The 23,185-nt window shown below is 41.6% G+C and overlaps 1 protein-coding gene across 2 annotated transcripts in view; it reads right to left on the reverse strand.

Annotated features, from left to right (window-relative positions):
• Positions 1 to 23,185, reverse strand: part of trappc9 (trafficking protein particle complex subunit 9) — a 323,945-nt gene that overhangs the window by 228,610 nt on the left and 72,150 nt on the right. For both annotated transcript variants that reach the window (XM_033637215.2, XM_033637214.2), the window contains 3 exons: positions 20,919 to 21,045; positions 20,589 to 20,721; positions 13,127 to 13,290 (listed from right to left, as the gene is read on the reverse strand). In XM_033637215.2, coding sequence (XP_033493106.1) covers positions 13,127 to 13,290; positions 20,589 to 20,721; positions 20,919 to 21,045 — 424 coding nt within the window. The remainder of the gene's footprint in view (positions 1 to 13,126; positions 13,291 to 20,588; positions 20,722 to 20,918; positions 21,046 to 23,185) is intronic.

Raw genomic sequence — 23,185 nt, forward strand, 5'->3', positions numbered from 1 at the left:
TGCACGTATTGACAGCTGCTCTGGCAGTGTTTAAGTATTTGAAAGTAACTGGTGAAATTATGGTGCGTCTTTGCCACAGCAGGCTTGATATGAAAAAGGACAATTGAGAGTATGTCTACGTCTATTTCTATCTAAATATGAGAGTTGAAATGAAGCTTGTTTATGTGCACCCAGTTTCACAATGGTTGAGATGTTGAGGGTTTAGGTTGACAACTCTTAATGTCTCAGTAATGACATGCAGATAAAAGAAAAAAAGATAATTGGAGTTCACTCAGTTCTACATTCAGAGAGCTGTATCCATCTAGAAACCACCTTTAAATAGGACCATTACAAGTGGATGATTCCTCATCATTAACGGAATGAGGTGGCAAAACACCAGTAAAAATTAGATTTACCAGATTAAAAATACATATTCATTAAAATGTGGTAATTTCATCGAGGACTGGGCATATTTAAAGCCTTGAAACTGCAGCGGTTTCAGAAGTTATGGCAACACAAAAGATGAATTTACACAGAGAAAAGAACTGGATGATCAATTGCACTGCAATGCAATTAGCAGGTTGGGTTGTACAATGCAGCCCGCCACACTGTTCTTCCTCTGAGGTAGTATGCGAGCTTTGGCTCAACTGTCATTTCCAGACTCTTGAAAGCATTTACAAAAGACTCCTTCAAGTAACAAGGGGACACTTCAAAACCTTGTTATTCAACATAATGAAAACTTCGAGCACAGCCATTTCTGTACTGCATAACAGAGACAAGAAACACATAAGCTGCAGCACGGCTGCAGTGCAGACAGAAGTACACTCAGATATGTGCGAATTATCAGCCTCCAGAACAAACTGGGAACAACACCCAGCAAATATCGGTTATTTCAAAGGCAGCTCATCTACAGGCAGCTTTCAGGGGTCACTGTGGTTAGCATTAAACAGAAGGCGCTCTGCCATAAACCCTGTTTCTATGCTGACTACGAGGTAAAATAAACTCTTTCTGAACATAAAAACAAAATCTCAACAGAACAGCGCTATATACCACCTGACTCCTGAAGAAAGACTTTAGACAGGACAATAAGAACCCTTACAAGATTACAAGATTTAAGATCTTCCCAAACAAACACACCGTCACCACTGTCGTCTTCCCCTCAAGGTGGTACATAACAGAATGCTAACCAGCTTTTAATGTAACTTACTAAATTACTAACATATTTCCAAAACTAGAATTACCGCCTGCGGTTGTATGCTTCTTACAGTTTACATCCATGCGTGAATACACGGATGCTTCTCACACATCTTACCCCCAGCAGCACAGAAGATCTGTACAATCATCGCAGTTTCAGTGTGGACATCCAAAATTAGGGTCAACAATTCAACATCTGACCAAATGTCTTCCCATCTGTCCCTGAGTTATTAAGTTGAGTAATGGCAAGAAAAGTGTTTTTGCAGAACATTACGGTGTCACAGCCAAGTTGACCTTTGGGATGTTAAGTGTCATTACTTCATCATTATACCCTATTGGACATCTGTGTGAAGTTTTGTCATAATTAGCGTAAGAAATCTGAAGAAAAACATACTCTGTGAGGTTACACTGACCTTTGACCGCAAAACTCTAATCAGTTAATTCTTCAATCCGAGTGGACGTTCTTACCAAATCTGAAGACATTCCCTCAAGGTATTTGTGAGATAACATGTTCACCAGAATGACACATGCAAAGTCACACTGACTGAAGTGGATGTTCATGCTAAATTTGAGGAAATTCCCTCAAGGCGTTCTTGAAATATCGCTTCACAAGAACTGGGCGGACAGACTACCCAAAAAATAATGCCTCAGACTATGGCCATAGCCGTCACAGAGGCATAAACAGGCTTAATTCCAACACCTTGAGGGAAGCAACCACTTACCACCCACCTACAATAGAGTCTTGGGATCCCTCCCCAGATGACTTAACACCCATTCATACCTGGACCCATTTAACCCTAAGGACACACATGACGGCCAGATGGGTCAACCACTCACATGTGACCTTGACGACTCTTTTATTCGTTTTTAAATGTCTTAATGGTCTTGGGCCTTCTTATTTATCTGACCTGCTTTTACCATATCAACCCTCTTGGACCCTGAGGTCCTCCGGCACAGGCCTTCTAACCATACCACAAGTTAGGACAAAAACACACGGGGAGGCGGCATTTAGTTATTATGGCCCCTGATTGTGGGACAGCCTGCCGGAGAACATCAGGGCTGCAGAGACTTGATGTTTTTAAAAAGAGGCTCAAAACTCATCTTTTTAATCAGGCTTTTAACTGATCCCTTTTATTTTTTTAGTAATAGGTTTTAGTTTTGATGCATTTTATGTCTCTGTTTTAGATCATTCTTACCCAGCTATTAACTTAATTTTATGAGCTAAATAGCTTTTTGTTTATTTGGTTCATTTTATACCTTTTATCCTATCTTACTGTTTTAGTCTGTTTTTAGCTCCAGTGTTTCCTCATGGGGGCCTACCACACTGAGAGTTGTTCCTGGTCTTCCGAGGGGGGTGCCGTCCCGTGGACAGCTCTGACCTGGGTGGCTGAAGGGCACTGCACCTCAGTGTGGAGCCTCCTGTCTGCCCGGGTCGGGGTGATCTCTACGGCGGCGCTCCCTGTGGCCGTGGACCGTGGGCCCTCTCAGTGTGGACGGCCCCCAGAGGAGGATTTTTCCTCGTCTTGGGTCAAGGTGCTCGGCCATGTCTCTTTAGTGATAGCTAGTGTGTGTGTGTGTGTGTGTGTGTGTGTGTGTGCATATGTGTATGCTTATGTATCGCTATGTGGGGTGGGAGGGTTGGGTTTTCTCTTTTCTTTTTTGTTTTCTGTTTTGGTTCTTTGTTGTTTTTAGGCACTATGTGTTACTGTCGTATGAAAAGTGCCACATAAATAATGTTGATTTTATTTGATTTGAAACTAAGAGCTTGCATGTGACCTCAACATCTCTGTAAGGGTTCACAACCACACAGGGTTAAAAGCCTGCAACTCCCAGTCAGTTAGAATTGAAGAAACCTCTTGGATGAGAGGTGAAATGTCTTCAAGAAACTCAAGCAAGTCCAGTGGCCTACGAAACAGCACTTCAGATTACCATGACCTGGATGACTGAGAATCTTCACTGACTTAATTCCAACTGAAATCAGATTTAGTCAGCCATTTTTACAGTCTCTTTTTGGTCTCTAGATCCAGCTAACAGCAAACAGTTTTTCTGATGACGGACGCTTCTTTGGCCAATGAAAAACTGGAAGAAGAACAGCTGTCAGTTTACTTTAAGTATGCTCTGGATAGGTGTTTTCAGCAAATTTCACAGCAATGGTAAGGTCCCAAATCGCTAGAAGTCATGTAGGGATTCAAAAAACCCACATTATTTAAACAACAACTGAAACTAGCACCTCACAACTTTTATCCTTTATCTCAGCACAGGAATCATCAATTAAAAAGTCTAAATCTGATCAGAAGTGAGCCATGTGGGTTATATCTGTACCATTACTTACCCTGCTCAGCTGCTGCTGTCAGAAGCATTATAAACATACATCTACAAAAGCCTTAAGAAAATAAGGGGATTTTCTAAACACAACAAAGTTACTGGTCTGGTAATGTTTAACTACACCAGTGTGGTATAAATAGAGAATATGAAGGTTCGACAGCTGCCGTTCCATCTGTGCCAACTACTGAAAATAAGAGGAGCAAAACTTTGGAGAAAGTGACAACAACAGTCAAACTTGTTTGTGAGGGGATGAGTGAGATTTTACAACTGGTAGTCATCTCTTGAGGAGTTAACTAAGACATTTTAACGAGACATGGGACAAACTGTAGGTGGCATGTTTTCCTTATTCTTGAAAACCATGCATATGGTGAGATCATCAGCCATGCAACATCTCAACTGGGTCCAGTCATTGGCTGAGCAAGGAGCATATAATTTTATTCTTTAAAACCATCTGTGCACACAAATACAATTTCTCAACCATAATAACTACTGATGTCCAAAGCTAAATGTCTTAATTCCTTAGATAACGCTTTGTTGTGAAAGCGTTCACAGGATTACTCGATACAACCACTTAAACATCAAACACTATCACAGACGGCCATTAGGAACAAAGTGAAACCCAGATTAAATTTCGAAAATGACTCCGGTGACACACTCCAGACTGGTGCTGATCTGACATTAAAATGGCCTTCAAAGGTTTCAGAGCTCAGATGTGGTACACGCAGGGGTTCTTTCTTTGTACTGTAATGAGGCCCACTTCAAGAGCCCACCTGAGGAGCGCCCAACAGGAAGGAATCTTTACTGTGGTCACTTTGTTATAATTAGGTGAAATAATGCAGATTGTCTGGAGTAAAGTTTGTGCTTGAATAATACTGACACATCCAACATAAAAAAACAAGTGAAAGTGGAGTCGTTTATGGATCCAAAAAGGCTAAAACAACAGTGACTGATGATGAATTTGAACATTTATACATGTCCGAGATTTTTTGTATTTAGAGCTAGGTGTCATTTCCAGCACTGACTGTAAAGTATCCACTGCAGCAAGTACTGAACACTTTAAAGAACAGAAACTTGGCATTTCTTTGAACAGACAGTTTTTGATTTAAACAATTTCTTGCTATTTCGAGCCTTTTATTGAAGACCTGTGATATTACAACAAAATTAAACACTAATTCGTTTAGAAAGTTTGTCTTATTTTTGGTGGATGAAAGCTCTGTCTCGTTGCCGGCACAGACCTTCAACAACATTCCTTTGAATGCCCAACACAGAACACACAGAGGTGGACCTGGTTTGAGAAAGCAGGAGTGGATTTGTTAGCTAACCAATGCAACACCTACTGCCTGCTATGGGCAAGATGATGCATTGCTACTGACTGTTCTCCACATACAGATGCACGTGCACGTCCCTTCAGTGACAGCCTGGTTCAATGGCGAAGAATCCTGCTGAGAAAGTTACTATTCCAGCACTGGCAACAACTGCCTGCACTGCAAAGCCACCCAAAAAAAGGAGACAGACTTATTAGAGACTATTTCTAATAGTTTAGCTTTCTGCTGAGGGATCCAAAGGCTCATGGCTGCGGCTTCAAGTTCACATTTATGGAGTTGAAGCTGCAGCAGCCGCAGAAACCCAAATCCAGCCAGTGCAAATCCCAGCTGGGGGCCCCGACTCCCCTGCTGAGGGGCTGAGTGAATGACCTGTGCGCAACTCTATAAAAAAATAAGATTAAATAAAATGGGGAAACACTGGGTTACTGTATAAAGCATGTGCATGTGGTTATCTGATGGGAGGGGCTCAGGAAAGACATGGGAGAGCTGCAGGAGGAGGGTATATTTTCAAGTTCTGCCATTTTTACCTTTTCCAGATTTCCACCTTCCCCAGCTTTAACTAAGCAGCTGACCATCTTCCTCCCAGCTCCTTCTTCCTCTCTACAGTAACTGGAGACTAAATATAGCCATATACCGTTTGAGCTAAAGGGGCAAGAGCAAAGTAGATAGAGAACTGAATTTTCAATGAGACTTCAAAGAGTAAGTGTTACTGGTCACTCTGCTGCCCTGGATAGGAACCCAGAGAATGACATGAGCTAGACAAAACAATAAGGAGAATGAGAGCTATATGAGGAACTAAGTGAGTTATTCCCTGAAACCGGAGCAGATAAGGATTTGAAGGACAGCTTGAAGGGACTGAAAAAAAGATAAAGCAAAAAACAAAGAGAAGGCACTTGAAAACAAGGATGAAGACGAACGGGAGAGTGACAGACGAAGAGCTTTGTTGATGGTTTCTCTGCTGGCCAGTTCTTCAGTTATCTGCTACAACTTAAAATGACCATTCATCCACTTGTTAAGTGAGTTTTGACCTTTGGCGTTTGACCAGCCCTGCAGCTTAAAGGAAACATGAGTGAAAAAATGGTAGAGGGAAACTAAAGGAGCAGAAATGTTTATGTATTTAACAATGTTTTAACAGTGCAATGACTTTTATTGAGCTATTTTTGTGTCTCAGTTTTAAGACACAACCCATATTGACTGGTTGTTGAACTGTTACATAATAAACCAACCCTTGTTTACTGGATTAACATTTCATCCACATTTATGAAATCACTGAGCCGCTGAGTTTTTAATGAGCATTATTGATTACTTTTTAATTTTTTACCTTTAATTAATCAATTTGAATGGTGTCATGCTTCCTTGTGTTTATATTAACTGAATAAAATATACAGTGTACGTTAGAGTTAAAGGGGCTCAATGCAAAATTCAGAGCATACGAGTTGTCTGGACACTTCTTACCATTGAGGTGGCTGAAAGCTCAAAGCTGACAGAGGGAAGGCAAAAACATTTTGGCATAACTGTTACCCAGTTTCACATTTAAGTCTGAGTGTATCCTGAGGAAGAAGTAAGCAGCGGAATGGCATCCTCGTTAGCAACAAACAAAACAGGGAGACCAGGACAACGTCCCAAAACAACTCCGCTCAAGGATGACAGCACCCTGAGCACAAAAGAATGCTGGGAAAAGGGCATAACGATGGAGAACAGTGTCCCGGTGGAGAGCCGCAAGGCCGGGGATAAAGAAAGTGTTAATTGTGGACAAATGCCTGACGCACATGAACACACACAAAGCAATGCCGGGGGCGCAAGGCCGTAATGTGAGTGGAGCCCGTGGGACACCAAACTGGAAGAGGCCCAAGACTCTGAGAGCTGGAGCGTTTCTTTACAACAGGTATGAGACAAGTGAGGAAGAGGAATCACGATCAGGAACATGAGAGGCGAGAGCCAGGACGAAGCTTTCCACACAGACAGGAGGGCTGACAGTACACTTCCAGGATGATGCCATCCCAGTATCAGTGGTGTCCGTCGTATGAGCTCAGTGCAAAGCGGTGGCGACATATTGACGTTTTGGTCACAGACTTTCCACGTCCACAAACAATGTGCAAGGTACCCTGGGTGCATTGGTAGTTGACGTTCTGGGACACCATGTCAAGTTCTCTTCTTTCAACATACACTTCCGTTTTCACAGGACATTCAACGTTGACATAGTCTCTTTAAAAATGAACGCACTATGCCAGTACAACACTGCGAATTGAGGTTGTTTGTCCTTCAACAAAACACGTGGTTAGGTTTAGAAAAAAAGACCATGGTTTGGCTTTAGAATCTTACGGGACGTCAGAACACCGCTCTCTCGGGTGAAAGTCGGTGTTTGTTGGACCCATACACCACCCCTCCAATCTGCCCCACTCAGACTTCCACCGCCTTAACTTTCATCCTTGTCCTGCCACGTTTCCCACTGACATTGCCCAGGTGCCATTAAACTATAATGTCAATCAGCCGTGTATCATGCTGACATTAAAGGATGCCTTTTTTCATTGGTTTCTGATGCCACAAGCCACTGCCCAAGCATTGGATTTCGACAACTTTGGAGTGAGACCGTGCTCGCACGTGCAGCCGGACTGGCTTACCACAACAACCCCAGAGAAGTGCTGATTAGAACACACTTCATTCTCTGCTCAGGATGCCATTACACCACTATATCTTTAAACAGAAAATCGTGGTTTGCTGCTATATTAATGCTCTGAATGTCACACACAGAACCTTTAAGTCTACAATTATAATATTTTCCAAAGTAAATGGTTCCAGGACATTCATTCAAGTTTAAAGTGTTTGCCGAAAGTCTTTGAGTGAAACTACAGATGGTGTTTTCCTAATTCAGGTCTAGAGAAGTCAGCTTCTTTTTGCTTGTTCATCCAACTCTGAAAATAACATTCCCTTGGAGGCAAAACTATGTGTGCAGCCTAAATCATTTCCAACAACCACAACAACAGTTCCATTTCAAAGAGAACTCTTGTTAACCAGAGAGACTACACTGTACCTTGGAGTCCGGCCAGCAGGGAGCAGGAGATGTGAGAAGCAGGGAGGATCTGAGAGGTAGAGTCACTGGATGAGTGTCTTCAAATCACCAGACTACTTTAATTAGACTTCTGTACTAGTTAGCATTGACAGGCTAATTTTTATCCACCTTAGGGCAAAGGCCTGATGAGGCTCCTGTACAGAAGTTCCCAGGCAACAGGAGACACAGTAATTCTCTCACCACATTGTCATTGGGCCATAAAGTCTACATCGAGGCTGGTCAGCAAAGTTTTTCATATCTCTACACAACAGTGTGAGGCATTGACATGCTTGTGAGAGAAATGCACAAAAAGTGAGAAAAAATATACAAGTGCAAGACTGACAGGAGCTGCTAAGACAGGATCTATGAGTGTTAACCCTTGGACAGAGGATATGTTAGTGTAGCCTGTCTTCAATTAAACAAAGAACCCTGGGGCTATCAGAAAATGTCAGATCAATTCCATATACTGGCTCCCAGCCACTCCTCCTTTGCTCATCACTGTGTGATCGAACTGCTGCCGAGAGCAAAGGTGTGACAAGTGGTTGGAAAAAAGCAGATCTGTCTCTGGTTTATCATGAATCTACTGCTTTCACATGGTTAAATCACAGGAAATACGCTGCTATTTTCTCAGTATGATCCAATTTGGTATGTGTCGAGAACAGCAGGTCAGAAACCTTTATTATAGGTGTTTCTGACAAAGTGGGTATAACGAGACACCCACAGGCTCCACGGGTATGAATACAAAAGATAACTGTGTCCAAAAGATAGAGTGTACTTTCACAGCCAAACACCTATTTTGGTTCTGTTCAATACAGTGTGGAATAACATGCAATCAGAAACAGTGGTCTTACAGATGGAGTCTAAGATTCTGGAGAAAGAATGTTAACAATCGACCTCAAAACCCAAACAAACACATGTGCTCCCCCAAATTCATGGACGCACATTGCCCCCCTAATGTTACTAAAATTGCATGGCAAGCTGATGAAAGCGTACAAGAGTCTATTGGACTGTAACTATTTTGTGTGTTGTTGGGTCCATGTATGAAACGACTGCTGTCTTGCTTTTGGCCGGATGAGCAAATGTGCTTGAGTATAACTGTCTTTTTTTTTTTTTTTAAGATATTTTTTAGGGCATTTTTGCTTTTAATTGTTAGGATAGTGAAGTGTGAAATGGGGGGAGAGAGAGGTAGAGACATGCAGCAAAGGGCCACAGGCTGGAGTCGAACCCAGGCCGCTGCGGCAACAGCCTTGTACATGGGGCGTCTGCTCTATCCACTAATCCACCGACGCCCCATAACTGTCTTTCAATGTATTGTAATTGTAATAGCATCCAACTTAATGTTTTTAGCCCAACGCCTTAACGTTATTTGATAATAGTTGACTTTGCTCCTCTGGACTGAAGATGGAGGCTTTTGATCAACAGGTGCACCTGTTAATCCATGACTTTTATTTTAACTTCTCCCCTTTATGTTCTATTGTTTTCCAACTTAATATGGCCTTTGTTTTTTCCCAATTGATCGACTGGAACAGCCGTAAACAGCGCAAATTATAGGCATTTGTGCAGCCTTGGTAGTCTTTGCTTCAAGGTGCCTGCCCTCCATCTGGACAGTGCAGCTATGTATGATGTCATTTGTAAAGACGCTTTTAGGGCGAGTCAGCTGACCAAAAGAGTAATATGGCGGAATCCACAGCGTCTGCTGCCCGAGGGTAAGGTAGACAAGAATGCGAGGTCTGAAGTAGTGCAGACTGATTCAAGTGGAATCTATAAACGTGTTGCTTTTTGATCTGCTAACACTTCAATTTTTGTTAGTTTTAAGTACCAATGATGTAACTCTCAATTGGTGTCTGACCAATACATGAGCTGACTATAGGTTTTCTCCACTCAGTAATGACATACATAGGTCGTCCAGTAGGGTTGGGTCGGTTCTCGGTAATACCAATCTGGTTCGGTACTCCATCTTGGACCAGGTTTTTTTTTTTTGAGACCGACCAGACCGCATACGTCATTTTACAGCCTGTGTCTGCCTCTTCGCCAAGCACACAGTGAGCAGGAGAGAGAGGGGGGTGGGGGTGGGGCGGGGACTGAGCTAGGGGGTGCGAGTGCGAGTGCGCATGCGCCGAGGCCTCTACTGTAGCCTGGAGTTTGTTTAACAGTGACGGGGAGTCGATAATGGCGGACAATTTAGTCTCAAAGAAATCAAAGAATGCGCCAACATGGCAACACTTTGGCTTTGAGCCAGACGAAGGAGGCAGCCCTTGTTTGCACTGATTGAGTAAGCTAAACCTGCAAATTTATTTGTAAGGAATAAAAGAAACAATGTGTTACTGTCCTATGGTCGTTTTTTATTTTAAATGAGTCAATTGTGCCCCCAAGTGGCGAAAATCCGGTATTACCGACTTGATGCATTTTTTCACAAAAACCTGACCTTTTTTTTTTTTTTTTTTTTTCCCCCCTCATACCGACCCAACCCTATCGTCCGGTAATGCCTAGGTAACACTATACAACATTAGCCCTGAGTTTCCACTCGCCAACTGTTTTTGGAGCTTTCCAACCAAATCCCAGATCAGAGAAACTTGGCATTGGTCCCCAAGATGCTCAATATCCGGACCTGTCAGGGACCTTGTCGGCAATCTACAGCCAATGACAGCGCAAGACACAGGTTGAGGACAGAGACAAGCAGCACTGCAGCACTTTCAAAGGTGTGTGTATGTTTGAGAAGGAGGTAAAGAAATGACAGAGAGAGGGGAAGAGAGGGTGGAAGGTGGACTATTGCACATATTAGCCTTATAACTTACTCAGAGCTCTGCTTTGAAGGTAAAGGTAAAGGTAAAGTTCCACTGACTGTCACACACCTGAATGTGTGAAATTTGTTCTCTGCATTTGACCCATCCCCTGAGGGAGCGGTGAGCAGCAGCGGTGCCGCGCTCGGGAATCATGTGGTGATCTAACCCCCCAATTCCAACCCCTGATGCTGAGTGCCAAGCAGGGAGGCAATGGGTCCCATTTTTATAGTCTTTGGTATGACCCGGCCGGGGATGGAACCCACGACCTCCCAGTCTCAGGGCGGACACTCTATCACAAGGCCACTGAGCTGGTGAGGCTTTTGACTTTAATATTTTCTAACAAGGCCACATCATTTTTCAAATGTTTAATTTGAAAGGTAATTTAGGTTTGTCACCACATAGTTTGTTCACCAGACGGCACAAGTTTATTTTCAACTGTAAAATGTCAAGATGTGAATGTGGATTTTTGAACTTTATCAAAAATTATTTATGTTATGCAAAAATCAGACATATCATCACAAGATTTTTTTTTTTTTTTACTTTAAAATACTGATCAATATCAGCCCTGGGCTTTAGTTACTCTTTTAATTGACAAATATGTAAATATGCAGTATGATTAAGTTTACATAACTGATAAAATATATCACTGATGTCAAAGTAAAGATGTAGAAAGCAACCTCAACACTATATTCATGCTGTAAGACATCACATTTGTTGAAATTCCCTTACAGAGAGGTTTCAGGTCCATTGAAAAAACATCGAGTGGGGTTTTAAATCTGCTGACTACAGGCAGCACTGAGCCAGGAGTTTCAAAAGCATGATTCGTCATCTATCTCATCATCAATAAAACATAATAGAGTTGAATGTTTGGGAAATGTTGCTGCCTGTTTTAGCAACACAGCTGCTTTTTTCACACAGAAGGTGAGACAAAGACAAAAAAGCAAGAGAGACACACACAGACAGCCAGTCGGAGTGAGGGGGACTATAGAGATCTGAGGACCCGAGCAGGTGTTGAACAAAGAGATGGAACACAGAGTGAAAAGCCACAGGGGCATGAAAGATGTGTAACCAAAGACAACGGGGTAGTGACCTCTGTTGTACAGCGGACACGCAGACTGCAAAAGCCTGTAGCAAAAACTCAGGGGGTGATGAAGTATATCAAAAACTTTCCTGACTAAAACAGCACTGATAACAAACACTGGATGCAAATCAATGATCTCAGAACATCATTTGTTTCAGCATGTTACAGTTGTTTCATAGATAAGGTCCTTGAGATTATTATTGCCTTCGGACTCAAAGAGAGACTTTGTAGCGGCCCTATAGCACTATCTGTGTAAAAAGGACTATTGTAATATCTTCTTATCTTACATGATTTTGTCATGTATGATCTTTATCTAATTCTTGCCCTGTATTTGAAGCACACTGAGTTTAAAACAAACTGGACTTGAGTATTATTCGACGTAAGCAGTTTCCTCGTATGAAGTCCAGACAACGTCCTGAGTTTTCCTTTCACACATGTAGCCCACAAGAGGAGACTATCTGTGTCAGCAAGGTCCTCACCTACTTTAGACAAAGGTTGGCGCATGGTGAGAGCGTATAGGAGGAAGGGCATGACGCGGTTTACGTTGCGGTCACGTAGCCAGTTCATCATTCTCGGAACCCATCGGCTATATTCGGCATCTGACTTCCAGCAGGCGGTGATACAGCCTCTGGCAGACCCCCGATTTTTTGGCATTCCGGTTTGATTTGGGCGGAGGAGGCGAATTTCTGTTTCCGACTTCGGTTTATATATAAGTAAATATGCTGAACCATTGCGATGGATTCAGAGTTTGCAGTGACGCCAATTATGTTCCACCTCGTTAGTTCACCGCATGGGCCATTTAACCTGGCAACAACTGCAGCCGGCTCAAACGTGATTGGTCAATATCACGCGGACTACAAACAGCCTACAACCAGAAACCAGTGCTCTTCTGCTCTTCTTCCGGAGGCAAGATCTCCAGGGTTTGCCTACAGACTCTACATTCACTGAATGCAGAGTCTGTATATAGAGGCTACCAGTTCATTAACTGGTCATAAATAACAGTCTCTTGATGTTCCTTGAATTTGTCTGATGATTCCGGCTTCGGCCTTTATCGACAGAAGTTCCAAAATCTCGTCCTCTCCCCAGTTAGACATTTTCATTGAGTTCATCGTGTGAAAACAACTTTGTGAACACGCCGACTCGTTCACTGTGAATTTTCCCAACAATTACCTGCTCTATTGACACGTGGACTCAATCGGACATTACACTACTTTGTAAGGCAGGGCAAAGTCCATTTAATGTCCAATCCAACTGACTCTGACATTTGCTTTCTCACATGCAGCTCCTTTGGGTAGACTATACTGTCATCTTATCGTCTTTGCTGTACTGTCACAACTTCCTGTTTCCAGTCCTAAAATTAAAAGTAAAATCAACAGACAGAGGCACTAACCTTTGGTGCTGATAATCTTAGAGGTGAGCTCCAGAGTCTCGATGTCCTCAGATCCAATGTTCTCCAAGGTGATGGTCAGGTGCTGGGTCTCTCCATTGAAAAGCTGGACGGACACAGTGGTGGACAGTTCCTCTTTGGACGTCGGGTGAGGTGTGTGAGCTGACCTGTTCAGATTTGTGAGGGATGGAGGAAAAACTGACTAATAATCTTGCTTTTATTCTCTAAAGGAGTCAATATGAATTAAGATTTCTAATAAATGAACTCGAGAGATATGAGGCCTGCAATGTGGAAGACCAGATGTGGTTTGATATGATGCAAACAGTTCCATTATACTTGTCATAATTTGAAAAACAATTCTTCAGGGATTAATCAATTTTAAGACTGGTCAACTTGAGGTGTGTGAAGACAGATAAAGTTTTAAATGCTCTTTCTCAGATTTTGATGAAGATGATAAATGGTTTTTGGAATCTCATTAGCTGGAACGTCATTTGTTGATGGCTTTTTTTTCCCCTCAGTGGAGAGCGCTGCTGAATGATTTGTGGGTTTCGCCATCAAACCTCATTTGGGCCGCAGTTAAAACATTTAACATCTGAGAGCTTCATTTGTGCTTTTCTTTGTGAGCTCAAACTGCGTCTCGTTGTATTTCTGGCCACATCTCAGTCGGTGACATCATGGCAAACTATTTTCACCAGTTGTCAAAAGCAAAACGCCTGCAGCTGATGCTTTAAGTTTTAAAGAGCTGCTGGCATCTGTTTTTGCAAAGTAATGCAAATACTGGGGCAAAAGGGAATGTACAAGACTGTGAAAGATCAATGCGGATGTTCTCTAAAACTTGCCTCATTAAACATGCACATGTTCAATAACTTTAAAATGCAACAAACACTCTGCCTGAGGCTAGAAATACAATGTCAGTCATCAAATGCTGCCTATACGTTTTTTCTGAGCTTGACAGTGTTAACACAAACATAACTCTTTGAAATGTTAAGACACTTCAAATGCATTCTGAAAGTTACAATAGAGTAATGATGGAAAACCTTTTACAATCAAGAAACTGAGAAGTCTAAATGGTTTTGCAACTACTGCAGCAACACACATTGTTTGCATTTTATTAAATATGTCTCAGTAAAATAGTTTTGTAAAACACAGCTGAAGACTTACGGTAGATCTGTCCTCTGAGCTTTCTGACATGTTAGAAATAATTAAAAATAATGTTTGACACTGACGTTAGAAATTTGAGAAACTGTAAGAACGCAGCTTTGTCCTGGAGGCAAAAAGATATCTGAGAAATCATCCAACTTTAACTGAGGTCAGAGCTGAAGGTCTGCCTGTAGACACAGTGAGAGCACCCACGAGATGAAATACTGTATTGCATTTCTATTCTATTTGCTTCATGTATCCGCCACGGTACTCTTCCAACGCTGGAGAATAAAAAGATTTTCCACATCAAAAGCTGCTGAAGTGCTGTACTTACAGGCATGACCTAAATAGTGGATTTTTCAGCAGCTCCGCTGTCAGAATGATTTAAGCACTCCAACAGGGGCCTTTACTAGAATTAATTTAACCCATGATTTCTCCTCTTATGTTTCCTGCTTTGGCTGCATTGAAAATGTCATTTCCTGACAGGATGTATATGGAAACAAATTCACCTGCTACTCTGATGTTTAAAGTTGACAGACAACTGCAGCTGTTTCTGACAGAGAAAATGCCTCTCTTATGGTCAGTTTTGTTTTGAGTTACGCAGCAAAGACCTTTTGGTTTGTTGTGTGTTTTAAATATACAATATGGAATTTGTGCCGCTGTGGGTCTCCCAATCAAAACAGTGACAAAGGACGGACATTGATGATGATGTGAGGTGGCGTGGGATTATAAGAGTTGTTGTCTTCATTGTTCATTCAGCCACCATTGCCGAGTGAGAGAGAATGAGAATCTATCTGACGTTACTCGGTGGAAATCATGTTCACTGACAAGGAAATGTATTCAGGTGTTATTCACATTAAATTTCATCCTGTCTTTTCATTCAAATGAAATATCCACCTGTAATGTTAACTTGCTAACTTACCATTAGCATTAGATGAGCTGACTACCTTGACAGTGACTTTAGCCAATGTTATTTGGCCAATTCAATCGTGGGGTAGCCCAGCCTTGTTATCAGTGGTTGAAAGAATCATACTAAAAATAACTTTAAGATGGTGCTGACTGGTGTTTGCTACAGAATTAGATCAAATCCAGCGAGAAAAACCCCCAGCAATGTCTGGCATCTGATCCCAGACCGCTCTGACTCCCTGCTGGATCGGCAAACTTTCTGTTGCTGCCATCACACAGGTTAGGCCCAGCACAGCAGCTGGCCAAATCTGAATTGCTACAGCCAAGCTGAAGGTCCATCTCTGGAGCTGTAGCCCGCTCTCTTCCCAGCAATGCAGTCCCCTAGACGGGGAGTAGCAGGACCGCGGGATGCGTTACCTTGCTAGCTTAACTAATTCAGCTTGTCTCACATGTGACAGATACAGAGAGCGGGAGCAGGGTAAGGAGGGGTTGAAAATATCACATCAATATGTGGCCGTAAATGTTGATATTGTGGCAGTCATAACATATAAATCAATGTGTGGGAAACGCTGTTATTGTAACATTATAACACTGAAACCATACGTATTAGCTTGCTGTACAATAAGCTTGGTGGCTGGCATGAGCAAACTGTCATAGTGCCTGTCACATTTAAGAAAAAAACTGGAACAATAACAAAAAACATCAATAAGTTAGATCTCTTCAATCAAGAGTTTAAATCTAGTGTCATCTGCTGTTTACCCAGACGTTAAAGCAACTAGAGGGGGTAAAGGCGATTGACAACGAAATGAAACACAAGTAATCTTAGGGTTAGGGTTAATGTAAGTGCAAGGTTAGGATCTGGTTCCTGAATTAAAAAGGGTTCACAAACCTAAACTGAGTTTTAAGCAAGCATGACAGTGCTACTTAGTATGAAAGGGATAAGTTTCCATACTGTGAGTTACACTAGGGTTACAATAAATTATTAATATGTCACTTTTAGGCCACTCTGCCATAACCCAGAGGAAAATTTTGCTGCTCACAATAGTCTTTACTTCTCTCATCAGAAGAAAACAGCATCTTATCTGAAGACGTTTCTCCCGACACCCCAACCCCCTTTAGGAGAAATGAGGAGTAAAAATAAATCAGCAGGAGTTCTTTAGCTGTGCTCATTGGCTTCTCAGAGGGTTCTCCATTCTGAGAACGGATAAAATCGAGACTTGAATTTAATCACTGAGACAAATTTCTGAAATTGTGCGGGCTCATTTTAGTTTTCTTGTGGATCTTACAGTTATCTCAAGAACTGATTATTTCAGACAAATAAAGATCACTGCAGTGAGAGAGGAAAAAGAGCATTTTAAGATCTTAAATAAGGATCAGGCTGAGACAAGAGAGAAGCTATTTCTCAGGAGCTGGATTTAAGAGGTATGAGAAAATGGTCAAAATCTTACACTGATGTTTTACCGAGCTCAGTTATGTCTGGGAGAAACAGGCTGGACAAAGAAGAGATCTGAAGTTGAATTTTCTTTTTCTCTGGGAAAGCTTTTTTCTTTTGGATCAGAAAGAAACTTGAATGTGAGTCAGTGCATAAACATCTCATTTGCATGCACAGGTGTGAATGGCAACAACCGAAAGTCTGTTTAATCTCAAATTATGCAAACTTCTGGTTGTGGTTAAATGCCTGGTTGATAATTTGGCATAAGATGGCTTGGTGCTTATCCTGCATCATTGATCAGATTTATGTCTGAAAACACATCTAACAGGTCAGAGACACTCTGCTGAACATTTACCTTTTGTTACTTGTTAAGCAATGGGAGTATCAGCACCATCCAATGAGAGTGCAGTCTGTGATTTGTAGGACAGTGACACATTTTTCATTGTTTTGGCTCTGAACTCCGGCACAATGGATGTGAAATGAAACAATAGCTACGAGGTTAAAGTGCTGACTTTCAGCTTTAACGGTGTGTGTGAGGATGTTCACATCAATCGTGGATGAGCAGCGTAGGACTCGCTGCCCTTTAATATTTTTACGGCCCAACAGCGCAGTGTTCTTGTCTGTGCAGTCTGTCACCTGACCTTGATTCAATTGAGCACATGTTTCACTTACTGAGGACCTGAATGAAGCCAAAAGGTCTCAGCAGGAGCACGAGGCTTCAAAGGTTTCGCAGCAAAGAAGAGGGACATAAAGATTGTATTTCAGTTCATGTCAGGGTTTTTTTCCTGGACAGTTTTGAGACAAAGGTGGAAAGGTGTGCGTGTGATGTGAGGTGCCTCCAAATGTGTGTTTTCTGCAGATTACACACAACATCCTATCGGGCATGTTCATGAGCCTGCTTTTAGGCCAGTCTGGGTCGAAGCCACTTGCTCTGTGCTTCCTGTGCTGACTGTTATATATGATAAGGCACAAAAACCAAATTAAGTTCATTTTTACTTATTAGGCTATTCTTCATACTCTTCTATATTTCAATAACGTATATAATTGCTCCCTGTTCTCTGATTTGAGTTTTAGATTGACCCTCACTTACCTCATGAACTGTCTCAAGTGGCTGGCTGCTTTATTAAGAAAGTGTTCGACTGTAGGAGACATTGACAGTGTATTAAACTTCGCCATACTGAGTTACAGCCCCGGTCTAAAGATGTTAAAAAAAAACATTATATCTATATATTATCTCTTTCCTCCTCCGTCCTTGGCCTTTTATTGGAGAACTCTGTTACCTTCTTCTTTTTAATTCTGGAGATGAAATTTCAAGTTATTGCATGATTGCAGACAGTGAGAAACTGTTTATTTTGAGGGCTGGGTATCGTTTGAAATTTTTTGGTACTACTAGTAGAGTCAGGTTTTTTTTTTTTTCATCTTTTGCCACTGCTGTAACCAAGGTTACCAAAGAATCAATGCTGCTGCATGTGCAGCATTTTTGGGAAAAACATGCCGTTTTGCGCAGTGCTCCAAAACAATAATAAAACACTATTCTTGCTTAAAATGTTGAAAAGCATGTTTCATGTTAACTTCATGCCTTTTGGAGATCAGCTCCCATTATACTTACTTAACTCTTTATAGTAAATAAAATTTTGACCAGCGATAGGGTTCTATCTATCTGAAGAGCAGTACAAAAATAGGTTTTTGATATATAAAGACAATCATGATGTATCATTATAGTGGCAGTATTGTTTCCACAATGTTAGCATTTACTTTTGTTCGTAAAAGAACATGGAAAGAACAGAAAGAAAGAAAGAAAGAAAGAAAGAAAACATGTATATGCATCTTTCAGGATCTTTGCCTCACTTGGACACCATCCATCTAAGAGGATTTTGAAAACAGCAATCTTTAGGATTTATCTGGCAACCTTCTGGCAAAATAAAAATTACAACCTGCCTAATATGAGGACAAAGAACGATACATAACGATGTCAGCATTATGTTCATAGAAAAACACACAAAGTACATGAAAGAAAACGCTTTTATGTATCTTTCAGGACCTTTACCTCGCTGAGAGCAGCTCAAAGGCATAAAACTACTTCAGATAGTGGCTACCAGACCATGGTTTATCACTCATGGCTGTGTACCACAGTAATATTTCTTTGGAGAACACAAAAGTATTTACCTTTTTTTCACTCATCTATTTTTCCCCCTTCCATGTCTCCTTAGGGGCTTCATTACATTTTGGATTGACTAAATAGATTCCTGCTTTCAGAAATTATCTTTGAAGTACCAGCACTCAAAAGATAGGCTACTGAGCCTCGATATCCAGTCCTCTTTACTTCTGTAACTCAAGCTAACCAAGCTTCCATTACAAACACGTTACCACTAGGGATGCACCGAATATTGCAAAAAAACACACATTCGGTATTCAGTGGAATAAGTGAAAAGCAAGGCCGAATAATAGCAGCATGTTTTGATAACGCAATCAAACAGCGTGCGGTGACGGACGGAGTCAAATGTCTGCAGTGTGGCGATATTTTACTCCATCCGTCAACGCACTTGCATTTGCAACTAAAAATAGTTTTGTTCGAGCAAAATAAATCATTCAGCACGTTGTGCGAGTACAGATTTCAACCAGTAGCAGAAACGAAAGGCGAATCCCGCCGGCTGTGGGTTGAACGGGGGTCACAGACACAGACAGGAATGTATTCCTGTCAAATACGGTGGCCATAGGCTTACCGGCGACGGAGAAGTCCGGCTCCAATAATTTCCTCTTCTTGGTGTCATGACTGCCCAAAAGTACCTGAACAGCCGAGCCATAGCGACACACAGGTATGTGGTGTGTCAGAGGAGAAACAAGCCGTTCACATTTCTCTTTGTGGCAGGTAACAGCCCACAAACCTCACCGCACTTTAGGGACTGTTCTTTACTTATGAAGGGACTGTTCTTTACTTGTCAGGGGAGAAGGGGGACTGGTTGATTTTTATTTTATTTATTTATTTATTTATTTTATTTTGATCCCCCCTATGTTAATCACTTATTGATGCTGTTTTTGAAGTATGAATAAGTCAATAAGTAATTTATTCCACTGAAATATCATTGATGTATTATAGAAAAGTGATTTATCTTTTTATAAATGACAAAAGACACATCTGCTTCATTTTCGCTGTGGTATCATGATACTACTCAGAACCGTGATATTTTCACTGGTATCGCACAGTGGGTCCCAATTTTGGTACCGTGACAACACTAATCTGGAGGGGGTTCATCTGCAAAAACTAATGAAAAACTAAACAATGGTATTCAGTATTCGGTACTCGGTATTCGGCCAAGCGTTTAATTTTATTCGGCTTCGGCCACAAATTTTCATTTCGGTGCATCCCTAGTAAGCACATTTGCCTCATGAATCACAGCCATTCATTGCTTACCTAATGTGTCTCTCCCTTGTTGCCTTCACACTCGAGTGCCATGCATAACGTGCATGTGTGATATAATTGCATCAAGGCAGTTGCTGATTAAAGGTATGATAGTTTTTGGCATAAGTAAACAAAACAATCTGCATTTATCTTGGAATATTCAACCAAGGCAGCAGCCAGTAAGATGAAGGCGACCTGCCTTTGAGTTGGACAGGCAGGGATAACCTTGTGTCCAACTTTATTTTATACGTTTTGGTCCCTTTCAATCTGTTTGTTTAAGGTGGATGTAAACACTCTTAAATTAAAGCTGTGGGTCAGTGCTTTAACATCCTAATTCTCATTTAATTTCCAATGTACAGAGCTCACAAAAATGAATGATGTCACCGTCCTACTTACTGAGTGCCCTGTGAACTAATAAATGCTCCAGTTAGCTAGTTGCTCAAACACTGTCGGCATTCCCAAACACAAATCTGCACCCCTGCCCATGTGACTGTTACCTATTGTGTTGGTGTTCAGTTAAACTCATCCCTGTAGCTTTAGAGAGCTGTAAAAACCATGAAAATAAACAGATTCAGAGAGTTTCTGACCGTGGTAGTGATGTGCTGAGCTGAAGACGAGGAAGGGAGGGAATGACCTCCACCAAACAGCCACTAGTCTTCACACTGGGCAGGCCCTCCAACAGGCAATCACTGGTCACCCCAAACACTGATGTGTGGTAACCTGGGTTTAAACACAGAATATAGGACATGTTTAGCTTGAATGGATGGTGTTCTGAAGAACAGGAGCTTAAAGTTAAGATCAAGGCCACAATGTGTCTCTGATACAGCAGCATATGCATCAGAAATCACAGCTAATTTGAGCAGCTCATTATTATGTGCAACATCTGAGTGTTGGAATAGGTTTTCAGACAGACTCACCATTGACAGTGATGTTGCCAGCTGTGCGTGGGACGCCAACCAGAGTGACGGGGTACAGGCCAGACTCTGCAGGCAGGGACAGCGCAGCAGGCAGGGATTCAAACTCGACTCCAGATGTCAGCAAACCCTGAAAGCAAGACAAGAGAGGATGAGACATGATTGTAATACATATGTAGAGACAAACCCTTTCATTGAAGCAAAAAGGACACAGGAGTAAAAAAAAAAGGGAAGTTCATGGCAAATGATGAGTTGAAATTATAAAAAAGAAAACTTTGTGTGCTTTTTTGTTAAGACTGGGATAAAATATGGCCATAGCTGTAAAATGTGTCTTTAAAATTGTTACGAGAAAACTTTTTTATTTCCCACCTGTAAGTCTGGTTCAGCAAAAATAAAAATGTTAAAACCTGGAAAACCTCTCCTATCACAAAGAGCACCTTAGTGACAATAGCAGATTTTGGTACTGGTAATACAGTTGCTTGAAACCAATAAAAACTGACAATGAAACATCGACAAACAATCAAATCTCTCAGCTCTCCTCTGACTGTTGGTGCACGCCATGCTCACATTGCCCCCATTTGTTTTCCCTTTGAAAGAGCAGTGTGACATGCAACCGTCTGATTCTCCACCAACAGATCAGTGTGAAGTATCTCTCCAACTGTTTCATGTGATTCATCATCTTAATCTACCCACGATGTCTTGAAGATTAAATCTCTATCAGCATGAGATGGCCATTCCCATTGGAGAAAATTGCTCTCCATGGTAAATAGCCACTTGAGCCATGCGTGCCTGAGAAGTGATTGAAAATAAGTCCTACAGATCGCAACATGGAGGGAAGAGGGAGAAGACAGGTTTCAGACTCAGCAGCCCAAATTCCCACTGGGCGTTGCACAGACCAGAATATTCCATGCCAAGGTTTTTAATGCACTGGGAGTGTTTGACTGTCCAAAGGGTAATTCTGAGTCCTTTGATGAAAGTTTTTGGAGTGAATTGAATCAGAAACACCAATTATATAACAGAATCGTTCAAAGGATAATTCTGGTTTCTTAAAACTTGGGTCCTGTTTTCAGTTTTGACCATCGTTTGATAACCTTACACTCGACAAAGTAACAGCTCAGATCTGGGAACAAGGCCAGACGATCAGACAGGTTGTTTCTTGACCTGTCGGACTTCTTTTTCAGTGATGTCATCACATCGTCAGATCTCAGCAATTAAATTAGTGACTTAAGCATTATTATTACCGATAGGAAGGACAACGAAGACTTCAACTTTTAAAGCTACTAAAAATAAAACCCAAATTGTAATAAAGACCCCAGAGAGCAATCACGACTGTCTCCTTGAGTTCCTGTTGTGATGTCACTACATTAAAGGGCAGATGCAATGCTGTAATGAAATGGGGCTGGTTTTGAACCCTTGTACCACCTGTGTCATTTAAGCTCTAAAGAGATGGACGAAGCAGCCCAGTGGAGCAACAAGGAAAATACATGTATGAGATGCCTTTATTGTCCTAGTAAAGACAGTAACTTCATGACAATTGGTACATTCCCATACATATTGTAACATCACTCACACTGTCATTAAGGTTTTGAAAGCAGGTTTGATTTTCTGTGTTTTTTGTATCTGTCAAAAGCCTACAGAGAGTTGTTTGACCAAGAAGAAATTGTGGCTTTACCTGAGGGACACATACATCAACAGAACAGGGAACAGAGTAGAAGAGGACAGCGAGCCAGCAAGAAACAGAAGTGAAAAGATTTGGAAGCAATGTCTTTCTGGAAACCTTCCACGTCAAAGAGAAGGTAACAATAGCCGATCCAGAAATGCACAACAACAATGATGTTGCTGACAGCAGAGTATAATGTAACCGCAGCACAATATGATTTCAGAACTCAGGTAGCCGCGGTGCCAAATGCAAGACGCAGACAGAGTGGTGACAACCTAGGGAGGTAACTCCAATGAAGACAGGCAAGGGAGCATAGAGGCTGTGGCTGTGGCTCCGCCACTAATCGGAAGATTGGATCGATCTCCGGCTGATCCATCGGTATATGAGACTGTAAAAAACTGAGTAGTAGGTGGCTTGTAAGCTACCCTTAGCCACCAGTTTATGAATGTGTGTGAAAGGGTGAATGTGACTCGTAGTGTAAAAGCACTCTGAGTGGTCAGAAGACTAGAAAGGCACCATAAAAGTGCAGGTCCATTTACCATTTACCAACATGTGTCTTCCATTTTCCCTTGTATCGAGAATTCTTGCAACAAATGGAACAGTAAAAAGT

This window comes from Epinephelus lanceolatus, chromosome 16, assembly GCF_041903045.1.
Source record: "Epinephelus lanceolatus isolate andai-2023 chromosome 16, ASM4190304v1, whole genome shotgun sequence".
In the NCBI taxonomy this organism is placed as follows: domain Eukaryota; kingdom Metazoa; phylum Chordata; class Actinopteri; order Perciformes; family Serranidae; genus Epinephelus; species Epinephelus lanceolatus.